The 12,924-nt window shown below is 55.1% G+C and overlaps 1 protein-coding gene across 3 annotated transcripts in view; it reads right to left on the bottom strand.

The window, feature by feature from the left end:
• Positions 1 to 12,709, bottom strand: part of ABLIM3 (actin binding LIM protein family member 3) — a 50,079-nt gene extending 37,370 nt beyond the window's left edge. Inside the window, exon 1 of one of the 3 annotated variants that reach the window (XM_061372833.1) lies at positions 12,281 to 12,709. In XM_061372833.1, the coding sequence (XP_061228817.1) occupies positions 12,281 to 12,293 (13 nt within the window). In that variant the 5' untranslated portion in view covers positions 12,294 to 12,709. Of the gene's footprint in view, positions 1 to 4,230; positions 4,428 to 12,280 lie in introns of those variants that run through there. The other 2 variants (XM_061372834.1, XM_061372832.1) reach the window with 2 other exon arrangements.
• Positions 12,710 to 12,924: the final 215 nt, after the last annotated feature.

The raw sequence follows: 12,924 nt of genomic DNA, 5'->3' as shown, positions 1-12,924 counted from the left end.
ACCCCAAGGTATTTAGCACTGATGCAACGGGAGGAACTGGAGCAGGGCAGCAGGCAATGGGCACCTGTGGGAGAGGACCCCTGTCCCTACTGCAGCACAGGCAGGTAAAACACACCCCTGCACCAGTGCTCCCACAGTACAACACTCTCAGGGAGCTTCATCATCTCCCCAGCCACATCCTGAGCCTGGGATCGAAGAACATGGGGCAGCCCAGTGATGGGGCCAGCAAGTGACAAGCATTGGGCAAGGACAAACCAGGCTGGGGACATGGCCGGACAAGGCACATCCAGAGCAATAAACTTATGAGCAGACAAGGGGTTTGGGCACAGACATAATCCTGACCCTTCCCTCTCCCCACTGTCTGCTCTGCTCAGAAACCCCGCTTCAAACAGAGGGGCTGCAGCGCGGGAAGCGGCAGGCAGGCAGACGCGGCTGTCTCCTGCTAAAAGCCTTTGGTGCCAGGGGAAGAAGAGCCTTCAACCAGCACGCTGCAGGCAAACAGCCAAGAGCTGGCATCACGTCCTGCTGCCCAGCAGCCCTGTGCTCCTGACATGGACCAGCCACAGAGGTTCAACCTCCCTCTCAGACAGGCTGGGTTCAGCCCTCCCCATCCCAACTCTCTGCTATATATACACGTAAATAAATCCAACTGTGTACAGTAAGCACCAGAGATCCTCTTAACCCTCCACGCTCTCCTCTCTGGAGTCAGGGCTAAGCGCTGCTGCCCTGCGCTGTAGGCACAGGAACTGGGGCATTCCCCACTAACAAACCCATTCGTGCAGCAAAACTCACCCGCGCTGAGGTCACATCTCCCTTCCCACCGAGATGTCCCTCCCAGGCTGAAGCGATGTCTGTCCCAACAGCCTCTGAAAACCACAGCTCCCAGCTCCTCATTAGCGACAATTAACAGGCACTCAGCAGGCCCAGCAGAGCTGGCACTTTCCAGAGGGAACAAGTGCCCTTTCAACAGGGAAAACGAACGTGCTTTGTTGCGCACGCTTTTGGCTTAAATGAGCCAAAACCTTCCTGCCAAGGAACAGAATTATGTCCCAAATGGGACCCTTTGTGCCACCTTTGACCAACCAAGCGAGGACTGAAGGCCAGGGCAGCCGCAGATGACCTCTGTTGGCAAGCCCTCGCTCTGCTGCATCCCGCAGGATGCTCCCACAGCAGCCCAGCGATAGGCAGACAAGGCAGGAGCAGGGGCTGGGGTACCCCTGCCTTGGGGAGGGCCATGGGCACTCATGGCTGTGCTGCTGGCTCAGAACCACCCGCTGCTCCTCCAGAAGTTATTTCAGACCAGTGGGAAACTTCTTGGAGCCAGGAGAAGCCAACCAGGGTAAGAGGCACCTCTTCACCGTCCCCAGGTGAGAGGCTGCCCCAGGGTTTGGCAAAGGAGGTGGGTAGGGACCTCAGCACCCACAGAGGGTGGCTGCACTTGGACTCCCAACCATTAAAGCAAGCTGTGGGCTTGAGACATACAGTGAGGTCAGCACATTATGAGTGGCAATGCCATGCATGAGGCCAGTGCAAGGACCAGGCAGCACACGCTCTCCAGCATCACCATTGCCCAGCCTGGAGGTGGGCAGGGATAACCCATCCCCAGCCTCTGCTTCCCTGGGTATTTGCCTAGCTTATGAGGAAGGGGAAAAAAAAGGAGACAAGCAAGCAAAAGGGAGACAGCCTGGATGTGACAGGCTGGCAAGTCTGACAGAGGAGTCTTGTTAGCAGCGCTTTCTCCCTGCAGTTCGAGCGGGGGCAAAGCCAAGGAATGCTTCCCAGCAGCCTGCACCAAACAAGCCCAGCTGCACTGAGATTTCAATTGCTGTGGCAGAGCAGGGGTGGGCAGCACAGTGAGGGGTCTGGGAGGACAGAGCAGCACCAACAGCATGTCACAGGGTGTGAAACCGCCACTGCCCCTCCAGCCATCCTTCCTCCAGCAGGAGGGGTGCATCTGACCCTGCACTGTGCCTGACGGGGGCTGAGCTTGGGGTGTTTCACACTGAGGCTGCAGTGCCCTGAGGACAGCACATCCTGCCTTGTGCCACTGGGTATTTGGGACCTTTGGGCCAGCTCGGGTGCAAGCCTACAGCTCAGCTGGGAACCAGGGATGTGGGGATCAGCAGCAGCCACAGCACAACTCCACCAGCTCTCCAGGGGAAGGAGAGGAAGGATCTGGCAGATCTCTAAGCTGACTAAGAGCTCTGAGTGCCCAGTGGCTCTGCTGTACCAAGCACAAGCCAAAGCGATTAGCATTTCTTGGAGACGCTCTGTGTAATCTTCCCTGAGTGATGGGGAGAGCTGCCACAAGCACAGGGGAGGGCCTGGAGCCACTTTCCGGGACCAGGAAGATGCTGTGCTGGCAGTGACACAAGGCAGAGCAGGGCTGTCCTGCTGAAGGGACCTCCTGCCAGCAGCCCTGTATCACTGCTCCAGCCAGGCGCTGGGGAGCTGCATCCTCATCCAGCCACAGCCCCACCACCAGATCCTGCCCCCAGGTGCTGCAAGCTGCCAGGCAGCAGGAAGCCAGGAGCTAGAGCAGAGAGGCAGCTCTCAGCATCCTTCTTGGAGCACAGCCCAGGTGGGGAAAGGCCACCTTGGGAAAAGCCAGGGCCAGGACCAACCTCATCCATCAGCTCCCAGGCAGAGCTGTCAGCCAGAGCCTGGAGGCAGGAATGGAGCACAGATGAGCCTGGAGCTGTTTGGGGAACCACGCAAGAGCAGCAGCAGCAGCAGCCGCCAACCCAGCCCAGGCATCCAAGAGTCAGGGATTATTTTTAACGGCTACTTGTAGAACACAGCGAGCGCCCACAGGAGAGACAGACAGAGCTGATGCTCGCCCCATCCCTCTCCCCACACGTGCAAGGAGCATATCTCACAGCCAGGCTTTTTATAGGGTTCCCCATTCCTGCTGGGCATGCAGCTCAGTATGACCACACCACCCCCTCCCTCAGTAATCACTCACATGCCGTTCACTAAAGTCTTTCCATTCCCTCTCGAGCTGTTTCCTCTCCTCTCCTTATTAGGGATCCACCTACCTATCCATCTTCTCATTCTCTCTCCCTCTGTGGCTATTTTTAAAATGCCATAAAAGCTTTCAACTGGTAGCATCCTCAGGGATGCAAGGGATTTTATATGTAACCCATCACAAGCAGTCATCACCACATAACTCACTATGCAGGCAGCGACTTTCCTTTTCTCAGAAGCAGGGGAGGGGAGAACATCCACGCTCATCCTCAGCTCTCCCTGGCCAGCACTGTCAGGCATCTCCCATCCCAAAGGGGAAGGATCAGGTCCAACCCACTCCTTTCCCAGGGTAGCAACTGGGACAGATGGTGGGACAACGGTGCAAGTCCCCTCAAGTAGCATCTGTGGGTGTATGAAGGGATGGGTTTGCTTACTGAATAAAAGGCTGTGAGCTGGGCATCATTCCCTTTCGTGCCTTAGCATCTGCCACCAGATGAAGGAGGGCTTCCTTGCTGAGAAGATGGCTGTGTTTCTCTTTGTATGCCCATGCTCATGTAAGCTGCTATACTGCTTGGCTCCCATGCTGGCTGATGGTCAAGGGGTGGGGGATATGTTGGTGCTGTCAGCGAAACCCTCCAAAGGCTCAGCTTACCCCAAGAACTGCATCTCTGCCAACAGCCAGAATATAGAGAGAACCATGGTTTTCCTGATCAACCCCAACCTCCAACCCAGCTTGGATGGAGTGAGGAAGCACTCAAGTACCACACAGGTGCTGCACCAGCACCGCAAACCCCACTTTTCTCTCCCTGACCTGGTTATTCCCTATGGAACAGCTGCCTTTCCCTTCCCTACCAAAGCCCTGCCCAGAGACTGACACACACACCAGACACCTCCATGTCAGCACCCGGGCACAGCTTGGCCAGAGCCGAGGGCAAAGCTGCTAAAGCTCTACCGCAGAGGAAGGTTTCCCATGCAAGCTGTGTCAGTGCCGCTGCCAGCGAGGTGCGGGCACGCCTGAGCCAGCCACAGGACGCCAGCCTCGGCGGCTGCCAGACAGGGATTAGGCTGTGCATAACCTGAGCGGTGTCCCGTGGTGTGCTAATGCCATGACACGCTCCGTGGCACCCGCGGGAGCCCTCCTGACCAAGTGCGAGGTGTGCCTGCAGCAGAGGCAGGTCTGCGGGAGCCCGGACGCGCTCCCAGACGATGCTTGGGTGACGCGGCTATTTATAGCAGGAGGAGGTTAGGGGAAGCTCATCTTACCTTGCTCCACCTTCTTCATCCTCCGAGCACTGCGAGCTGATGCAGCTGGTGCCGAAGGGGCAGCGGGGCGATGGGGAAGGACACCCCACAGCCCCCGGCACAGCCGAGGCGGAGGGAGGGGTTTGCAGGGACCAGCGCTGAGCCGTGATCTGCGCGCAGATGAGGGAGCGGGGAAGCCTGTGCTCTATCACACTCTGAGGACTGCCGCGATATGGGCTGAGAGAGAGAAAATCCGGAGCAGAGCTGCCTGCTCGGATGGCAGGAGAAGCCGGCACTGAGCTGCGCGGCACACTGCCTGCCCAGTGCTGCCTGCACCTGGCTGCCACAGCCACACATGGGATGGATGCTGAGGGCAAGTGGGGTCTGCACCACCTCCAGAGGGGCTCTGGGATCTCTGCCTGCTCTAGCCCTCATTTCTTCAGGCTAGGCAAGGAGAGCCTTTCCATGCTTGCGCTGTACCCAGCACCTGACCATCGATCTCCAGCTTGCAGGGCAAGCATAAACCATAGGGACCCGCTGCAGGTCCTTCCTGGCAGCCCACAGACCTGTTTGCTCAGGCAGTCACACACAGGCACCCCGGCTGACGCAGACCTTGCAGCCACACTGAGAAAGCCGCTCACCACCCAGCCGGGCACCGCTGCAGCCAAGCCAGCCAGAGGTTACTTTACTGGGGAAGAGCATGCTGATTCAGAGCAGCAGGAGACAGGCAGGGCACTAGCAGCCCACGGACAAGCCCTGATCCAGGCCTGCCTCATGACCAAGGCAAGGAAATCCCTTCCTTTGGAGAGGGGCTGCTGGGAGAGGCAGCTCACACGGCTTGGATGGCCTGCAGCTCCTGACGTGAAGCAGAAATGGGTTTCACACAGAGCTTCCTTCCCTATTCCTGCTCCTCTGAGGATTTCAGCAGGAAAAAGTCCTTTATTAGGAGTAAAACACTGGGACACTCCCTGCTTCCACTGAGAATCCAGGCAGAGGAGCAGCTGTGACTGGGAGATCCCATCACAGCACCCAACATGTCCCAGCAAGTGCTGCTGAGACACGGAACAACCCACCCGGTCCATCAGCTGCCTTAAAAATAGCTCCACAAGCAAGTGCCCCTGGGCTGGGCAGTGCTCCCGGGACACTGCAGTGTGCAGGGGTCTCACGGGGATGGATACCAGGAGGAAAGCAGCAAGATCCTCAGATTTACATAGTACAAAGCACAGATGCTGGGAAGAACAGGCAGGGCCTTGCAATGTGCCTTCACACTGACGCTGCCAGTGCATTTGTGTGGGGTGCTGAACTGCAGAGCCTGGCACGTGCTCGTTGGGAGCTCACAGTTTGGGTTCTGGTCTAGGTCTCCTCCAGCTTGGCTCATGCAGCCTGGATGCATGTGTCTGAGAAAGTAACGTACTTCACCACTGTGAGAACAGGTCAAACCCTGAAACTTCAGATTGCAATGGACTCAAGATGGGCTGAGGAAGGGCTCTGGGGTTGACATTGCACTAGAAAAGCCTTTCTTGCACCACAGCAGTGCAGTGTTCTCCAAAACATGCCACTTGTTGCCAAGTAAGAACACAGAAGCCAACAGGACGGCTTCAAACTCTCAAGTACATGTTCCCGTCTTAGGCTGTCCTCTTCCTTAGAGAAACATTCCTCCCAGTGACTTTCACAGTTGTCCAAGTCTCAAAACCAAATGATTCAAAACGAAAGCAGACTAAAGCATCCATGAGGTGAAGAACAAGTGATGCTTGGGGCTCAGAGGACACTGCCAGTTTAGAAAGGGCAAGAAGAAAGGAAGGTCAGACAGCCTGCATAAGGAAACCATAGCACCAGCTCCTTTCTGTTTCAGATCTTTGCCCCAGGCAGTGGTGAAAGCACATCAATTCCCAGCCCAGGGCTTACAGCCGGTGCTGATAAAGCATTCAGAAGACTATACCCAAACTTAAAAACGTGGGTGTAAACTATACCCTACCAAAAACCCAACTCACCATTGAATAAATGGGGACTCAGCAGTTTGCTGCACACTAGATCAGTTTGGTCCTGTTAAGTGTCAGATACCTCTTTTCTAGAAAGCAAGGCATGTCCATCAGGGCTGTGCATCAGTGCACTCAAGCTCTTCTATTTCCCCAGTGATTTCCTGAGCCTGCAGATGCAAGGGGCAGAGACAATGGGCACAGGGGGGCTTTGGATAGCTAGGTGCCCCCCAAGCAAGAGCTACCTTCCTATCCTGCCACGCTTGCCCTGAGCTGCTCACAAGCAAACTTTCTGGGTCCGAAATACCTCGACTTGGGCTCTGCCTTCCCTATGGCTACTGTGGTCACTCCAAGCCCCCTTTCATCCCGCAAAGCTCTCTCCTTCCCCCATTGCTTCCCAACTGAGTCCTTGCCATCACCAGTCTACCCCTAGGATGCTTCCTGGAGGTGCTGCAGTGCTCACAACTGAGAAACGCTGATGTATTTGGTCTAAAAATACATAATTAGATGTTCCAACCACTTCATTACGGCACCATCACGATCGGACTGCAGGGTCTGGCAGGAACTTGGTGGGTTTGCCTTCACTTCTGCGCAGCTTTGCTGCAAAGGCAGCACAACTGACTCCTTGCTGATAACAGGACAGTGTGTCATCAGCCCAGCCTGCTGGCAATCACAAATACCATTATCTGGCTAAACTGATCATCACTTTGTCATCAGAAAACTTGTCATTTTACAAGAGCATGGTAGGCCCTTGAATTAATTCAATTGCTTCAATTGACCTTACAGCATGCACTTCATTGGCCTGCAGTGACACTTTCCATGGCTTCTGATCCTCAAAGTGCAAGCTGCCAAGATAGATGGCTTGCAGGAGAGCCTGAGCAGAGCTGGGTGAGAGGACAGAGTCCATCCACCCGCCCCAGGACAGGGAGAAGCTGTCGGGGTCTCTGAATTTTCTGGCATCAAAGTGAATGCAACGGATGATTATCCCTTTGCCCGGGAGAACAGAGGGGGCCATTTCTATCAGGTTGTTTGTGGCAGCAGAGTCAGGATTGATAACTGAGAGGACCAAGATGTGGATGGAAAGCCCAGGGTTCCCCTTGGTGCCCAAATCCTGCAGAACAGTGCTAGAGCCCTCCATGGAAGAAGCATAGACTCTAGGTAATGCTCACAGCTGGATTTGGAGAGAACATGCTAGAAAGGTAGCTTTTAATCTAATTCAAACTCTCTTGTATCCATGTCCCTCCTCTCTTCGCTGTCCCACCTGCACCCACACCTTGAACAGAGTGTACTCCTGCCTTTCTGAAAGCTCTCCTTCTCCACGAGATGCTGCAGAGAAAGAAGAGCTCTACTTGAAGACCTGCCTCTTTCCCCACTGCATGTGAAGAGCCTGTCCAGCAGCAATCAGGGGTGAGGAGCAGGAGTGCTTATCCAGAGCCCACCTCAAACTCCCAGCAACCAAGCAGCAGCACCACAGCCATAGTCACTCTGTTGGGTCCTCCCTCACTGGATTTGTGCTTAGTTCTCCATTCATGTCCTGCCTGTGGCAGCCTGAGCATTGCAAAGATGAAATGTGAATCCGTGTTGACCAGGAACTATGAGTGCTGTGACTGTAAAGGTTCATCTGTAGCATAACCCCCCAGGCCTGGTGTCACCCCACAGAAACCAGAGCCTCCTCACAGAGAAGCACTACCACTGCTCATCACACCAACAGGCTGATCCCTTTGGGTTCACTACACTTCCGAACATAGGGGGAAAAACCCCCATGTCCTCCTCAGCTGGTCCTACCCCACTGGCTGGTGAGACGTGGTGAATCACCCTGCCTGGTGTAGAGCAGAGCTGGAGCTCCCAGAGATGTGCAGCACCATGTGATTCCTCTTTAATTACACAGGGACTTAATAGAGTTTGCTGGTAAACACCTTGTAACCACATGTGCCTAGAGATTACTGGGTAATTATGCTTAGTGGATCACCACGTAAGAGGGAGCATGATTTAGGAATGAAAAACAACCAAGCAAACGTGCTGCATTCACTGGTATCTGTCATGATGCCTTCCTGATCAAATGCTTAACTGGCCAGCCTTTCCTCATGTCTTCTTCCCCAGCTTTCTGCAACCAGGGAAGGCTCAGAGCAGGAATTTGAGAGGTCCAGGGGCTGGGATGATCTGAAGCAACTTCCCACTTCACATACCAAACCCTCTGCAAGAGCTCTCCATGCTCCAACAGGCTATCAGCTGCTCAGACAGAACAGAATGTGGGATACACGGTACCAGTACCCCCCACAACTGAATTTGCTTATCATGGGGACAGATTCTGGTCTTCCAGTATATGCTGGAGACAGAAAGGAGTCTGGAAGAGCCCTAGTTTGTGAATCAGTTTCAATCAGCCATTGCGACACTGGTCCAGAGCCTGCCAAACCTGCCTCCTCCAGGAGCTGTGCAGGTCTCTGCTCAGACCACGGTGACTGTAACAACCAGGGACACCTCGCTCCTGGCAAGACACATGCCAAGACTTCCAGCAGCATCCCCTCCCGCCCCACCAGAGCTGGACCAAAAAGAGACGCTGTGCAATTGCCATTTCCCATGCCCCCTACTCACAGACTGTACTCACTGCATGGACCTGCAGCACTCAAACCTCATGGTTACCTTCAAAACAGCAGAAGGAATTATTCACACTTATTTAAGAGAGTCTTAAATCCTCCTGGCAGATGACAGCTCCAACCCTTTGCCTTTTAATGAGCACAAACAACAGCACTGGTCATATTAAAATCCCTGCACCAGAACAGTCTGAGGGAGAGGTTGAGCACAGAACATAGGTGATTTCAGAGGGTGAAACTAAGGGGTGTTCTCTCGGGCAAGGGTTTCTGCTACAGAATCCAGCTTCAATGGAAACGCAGAGCAGCACTGATTGACCTGTTTATGAATGTATGAATCCATTTGCAACCAATTAGCAGTTCTTAGCAGAGTGGGAGGTATAAATACCATCACCAATGTAAACATCAACACTGTGCCCTCCAAATGTTCGCTGCACACCTGTGAGCACAGGAGGAGAAGCCACCTTCCCAAGCAGCACAACCCTTGCACCCTCAGGGCCACCTAGTCTCATCTGCAGCCTCAGGATAGGAGTTAACACTCAAGATTAAAGGCCTTTTCCTCTTCACCTTAAAAGCACATTTCCATATGGCTTTGCCTTCCTACATCACGGAGAGGTGACAACATGGGTCCCATACCAGGGTGAAAAGCAAACCTCTGTCCCATCAACAAGGGCTGGCAAGACTCCTGTGTGATGTGCACAAAGCATGTCCAGAAATACATCTATACAGCCCAGCAAATCCTGCACAGAGCTCTCTGGAGGCCTCACAGGTAGTTTTGCACAACAACATGGCTTGGGGCCAGCCATGGCCCTCAGCTGCAGGCTTCCTGCCTCATGTCAGCCTCAGATGGGATAGGAGTGTTTTCTAAATGCACCAAATGAAGTGGAAAGGAGCAGTGAGAATTCACAGATCAGATGGTGGCATTTCATCCTCAGCTGTGCATCTGATTTGTCAGCCCCAAAATCTTGGTCCTGCAGCCATAGATACACCTGCATATGATCAGCCCATGCACAATCTGGCTTCATCATCCCTCCTCCTACATCTCCCTCTAGTCCCATCTGCACAGGTAGTGTTGTGCACCAGGGGCTGGAATGCAGCAGAGCAGCTGGCTGGATCCCACCACATCCGAGCCATTGGTCACTGCAGGGAATGGGCAAAAGCCAGAACAAGAATCAGTGCCCAGAGCAGCAGAGCTGGCCATGCCTGGGAGGCAGAGCCACAGGCAGGGCAGCCTCTGACCAACAAGTGGCACCCAGCTCCCCTGAGCCACTGGCCACTAGCAAAGGGATGCAAAAGCCCCTGCAGGTCACCACCAGGTAGCATCAGCAGAGTGAAATAGAGATGGCACAGATGGCAATGGCACAAGGCTTCTGAGCTCATTTTTTGCCTTCCAGGCACACAAACCTGAGGGATACAGGCTGGGTAAGGATTTGCAGAGCTGGGTGAGGCAGCAGTGAGGAGACAGTTCTTGGCAACATTCACACCAGTCACAGAACATGCTGATGGGAGAGATGGCACCCCATGCCTTGCTCACAGAACCAGCTAGGAGATCGTACCTTAGCTAAGGAGAGTCATGAGCCAGCATTTGGGTACAGCAAGTCCTGGCTTGAACCCATCAGCTACTGGGAAAAAGTCTGGAAGCACAACAGGGCAGAGCCCACTGCCTTCCAGGCAGTGCACAGCCCTCATACGACCTGTGGTCCCAAAGGGATCTTAAGCAATCCATAAGTGATCAACAGCACAGGAAGTGGTCAGCAGATGTTACAGAGTCCTCAAACCTTTATTAACCCCCTTGGCTATTTAGAGGTAATGGCAATATTTAGGCAAAGATGACAAAGGCATCCAAAGGGCTGGGCAAGAGCCATGGTGGCAGCAAATCCAGAAGCTGAGGCATAGCAGTGATGTGCCCAGGGTCACAGAGCAAGGCAGTGGCAGGAAGAGAAGCACCACCCAAGAGACACCCAGCCCTGTGCTTGCTGCATACCCGGTGGCCTCCTCCCGTGAGTCATGTTAGAGCAACAGGCAGGCAGCATATTTGGGTTTGCTGGCACCTCTCTGCATGTGGGGGAGGACCCAGTGAGGGAGCTCTGCTGCACAATCAGATAGTTATAACACATCAGTGCCATAAACAGCCCTTATCACTACCAGCACCCAAGCTGGCTATTAAGGCTGGAAAGGAATCCCAAAAGGAACCGGCATGCATTTGTTAAAATTGGCTTAGAGGAAGCTTAACAGTCCCACCTGACCACTGTGGTCACTGACCCCAGAGAGCACATCCCAGCCCTCCACACCGGTCCGCAGCTCATTGCCCAGAGAGGCAGAGGAGCAGCCTTTGTTATCAGCACCCAGCAGGCGCAGAATCAGTCCCTATTGTTCCCTACCCGGGCACCACCAACCCCGCTCCTCCGGGATGGAGCCTCGCTCCTGGTCCCAGGCGTGGCTGAAGCAGAGGGCACCTGGAAAGTTTTCTCGGCTCTGACACAGCCCAACAGAGCTGGAATCACCTGTTCTGTTGCCTTGCAGCGTGCCAAGGCATTTTTCACGGTGTTTTGCTTGGGAACCACCCCAAGCCTTCGGATTGAGAAACCTCAACAGCCAATGCAATGGAGAAGTCACTACTGCTGCTGCTCTCTGCCTGGGGGAGTCCTCCTGTCTTCATACAGCCTCTAGGACTCACAGCAAGTGAGGACGGCTTCCTCAGGCAGGTTATCCCAGGAAGACGACCCTCAGGTGGTCATCAGCATTGGCACCTTTGGCTGGGGGCTTGCTGATTTTAAAGGAATGGCTCAAAGCCGTGCTAGTGAGGTGGGTACCACTGCCACACATCGCATCAGCAAGGGAGAAGAAATTGACTGTGACTCAATCAAACCTGATCAATCTTTCCAGACTTTGTAACAAGGACACGAAACCCGAAGTAGCCAGACTAGTACCAGGTGCCAGTTCCCATCTTACACAGCACATTTCCAAGCTCTGCTTTAGGAATTCATGCATACTGCATGAGTGCCTCTGTCCCTGTCTCACACAAAAGAAACACCCACATCCCCAGCTGCAGAAGGTACATGTTTTTCCGTGCTGCACCTGTGCTTTGCTAAGGCCCCTGGTTCCCTCCTTACCCTGGTCCCCCTCCTCATCGGCTGTTCCCCCATGTCCATTTACATGTAGGCATCAGCATCAGTGAGCGAGCCTGCTGCCTGTCAGAGTGCTCCTGGCTCCCTCTCACCATGTTGCGTATCAACATTTCATTCCGTGATCTGCCCTCCAAACCCCAGAAATACAAGCCAAGAAAAGTATTCAGCAGAGATAAGCACCATGGCTTTGCCCACACGAAAGAAGGGCCAGCAATGCCAGAGCCTGTCAGAAAGCAAAAACCAGGCAGGAAATAATAAAAATCCATCCTATTAGGCTTGTCAGCCCGGCTGTGACATTTTCTTTCCAATTCCTCCCAGCCAGACCAGTGCAAATATCAGCCCCATTCCCACAGCCATGGTGAGGGAATGCCATACTTACTGCTAGTGCTCATCTTGCTGGTCCCTCCTCTGCCCTTCTCATCCAACAAAGGGGGCAAAGATGCTCTTTAAATCCTCTTCCGCGCCCCCTTCAGCGGGAGGAGGCTGCCTCTGCTTCCCAGCAGGAATACCTCTGTGCGATCCGCCGGCTAACGCATCCCAACGCAGCCCCGCACCGCCGGCTCCGCGGCTCCCGCTCCCGAAGAGCAAGGTCAAGGATGTCTGCGGCTGGGAGGGGGCGCGCCGGGACACCGGGGCCGGCCCGGGGGAGGGTCCCGGCGGAGCCGCGGTGCGGCGGGCGAGGCACGGCCATGCACTGCGGAGCGCAGCGGAGCGCGGCTCGGCTCGGCTCGGCTCTTATAGCGGGTGTGGAGCCGCGGCGGGGGACGCGCAGCGCCTCGGCCAGCCCCGCCCCGGCGGCTCAGCCCAAGGACGGCCGAACCGGGCGGGGCAGCGGGCGGCAGAACGGAGCGGAACGGAACGGAGCGGAACGGAACGGAGCGGGGCAGCGGGGGGGGGGCGGTGGCTGCCCGCACCCGGGGGAAGGCTGCGGGACGCGCCGGCCCCGCACCGCCGCCATCTGCCGGGCACCGCCTGCCCGCTCCCTGCCCTGCCCTGCCCGCTCCCTGCCCGCTGCCTTTTCCT

Source organism: Neopsephotus bourkii, unplaced genomic scaffold, assembly GCF_033783945.1.
Source record: "Neopsephotus bourkii isolate Nb327-2 ecotype Australia unplaced genomic scaffold, CSIRO-AGI_Nbou_v1 NB_1622, whole genome shotgun sequence".
Taxonomy (NCBI): Eukaryota; Metazoa; Chordata; class Aves; order Psittaciformes; family Psittacidae; genus Neopsephotus; species Neopsephotus bourkii.
This window is presented reverse-complemented; position numbering and strand designations above follow the sequence as displayed.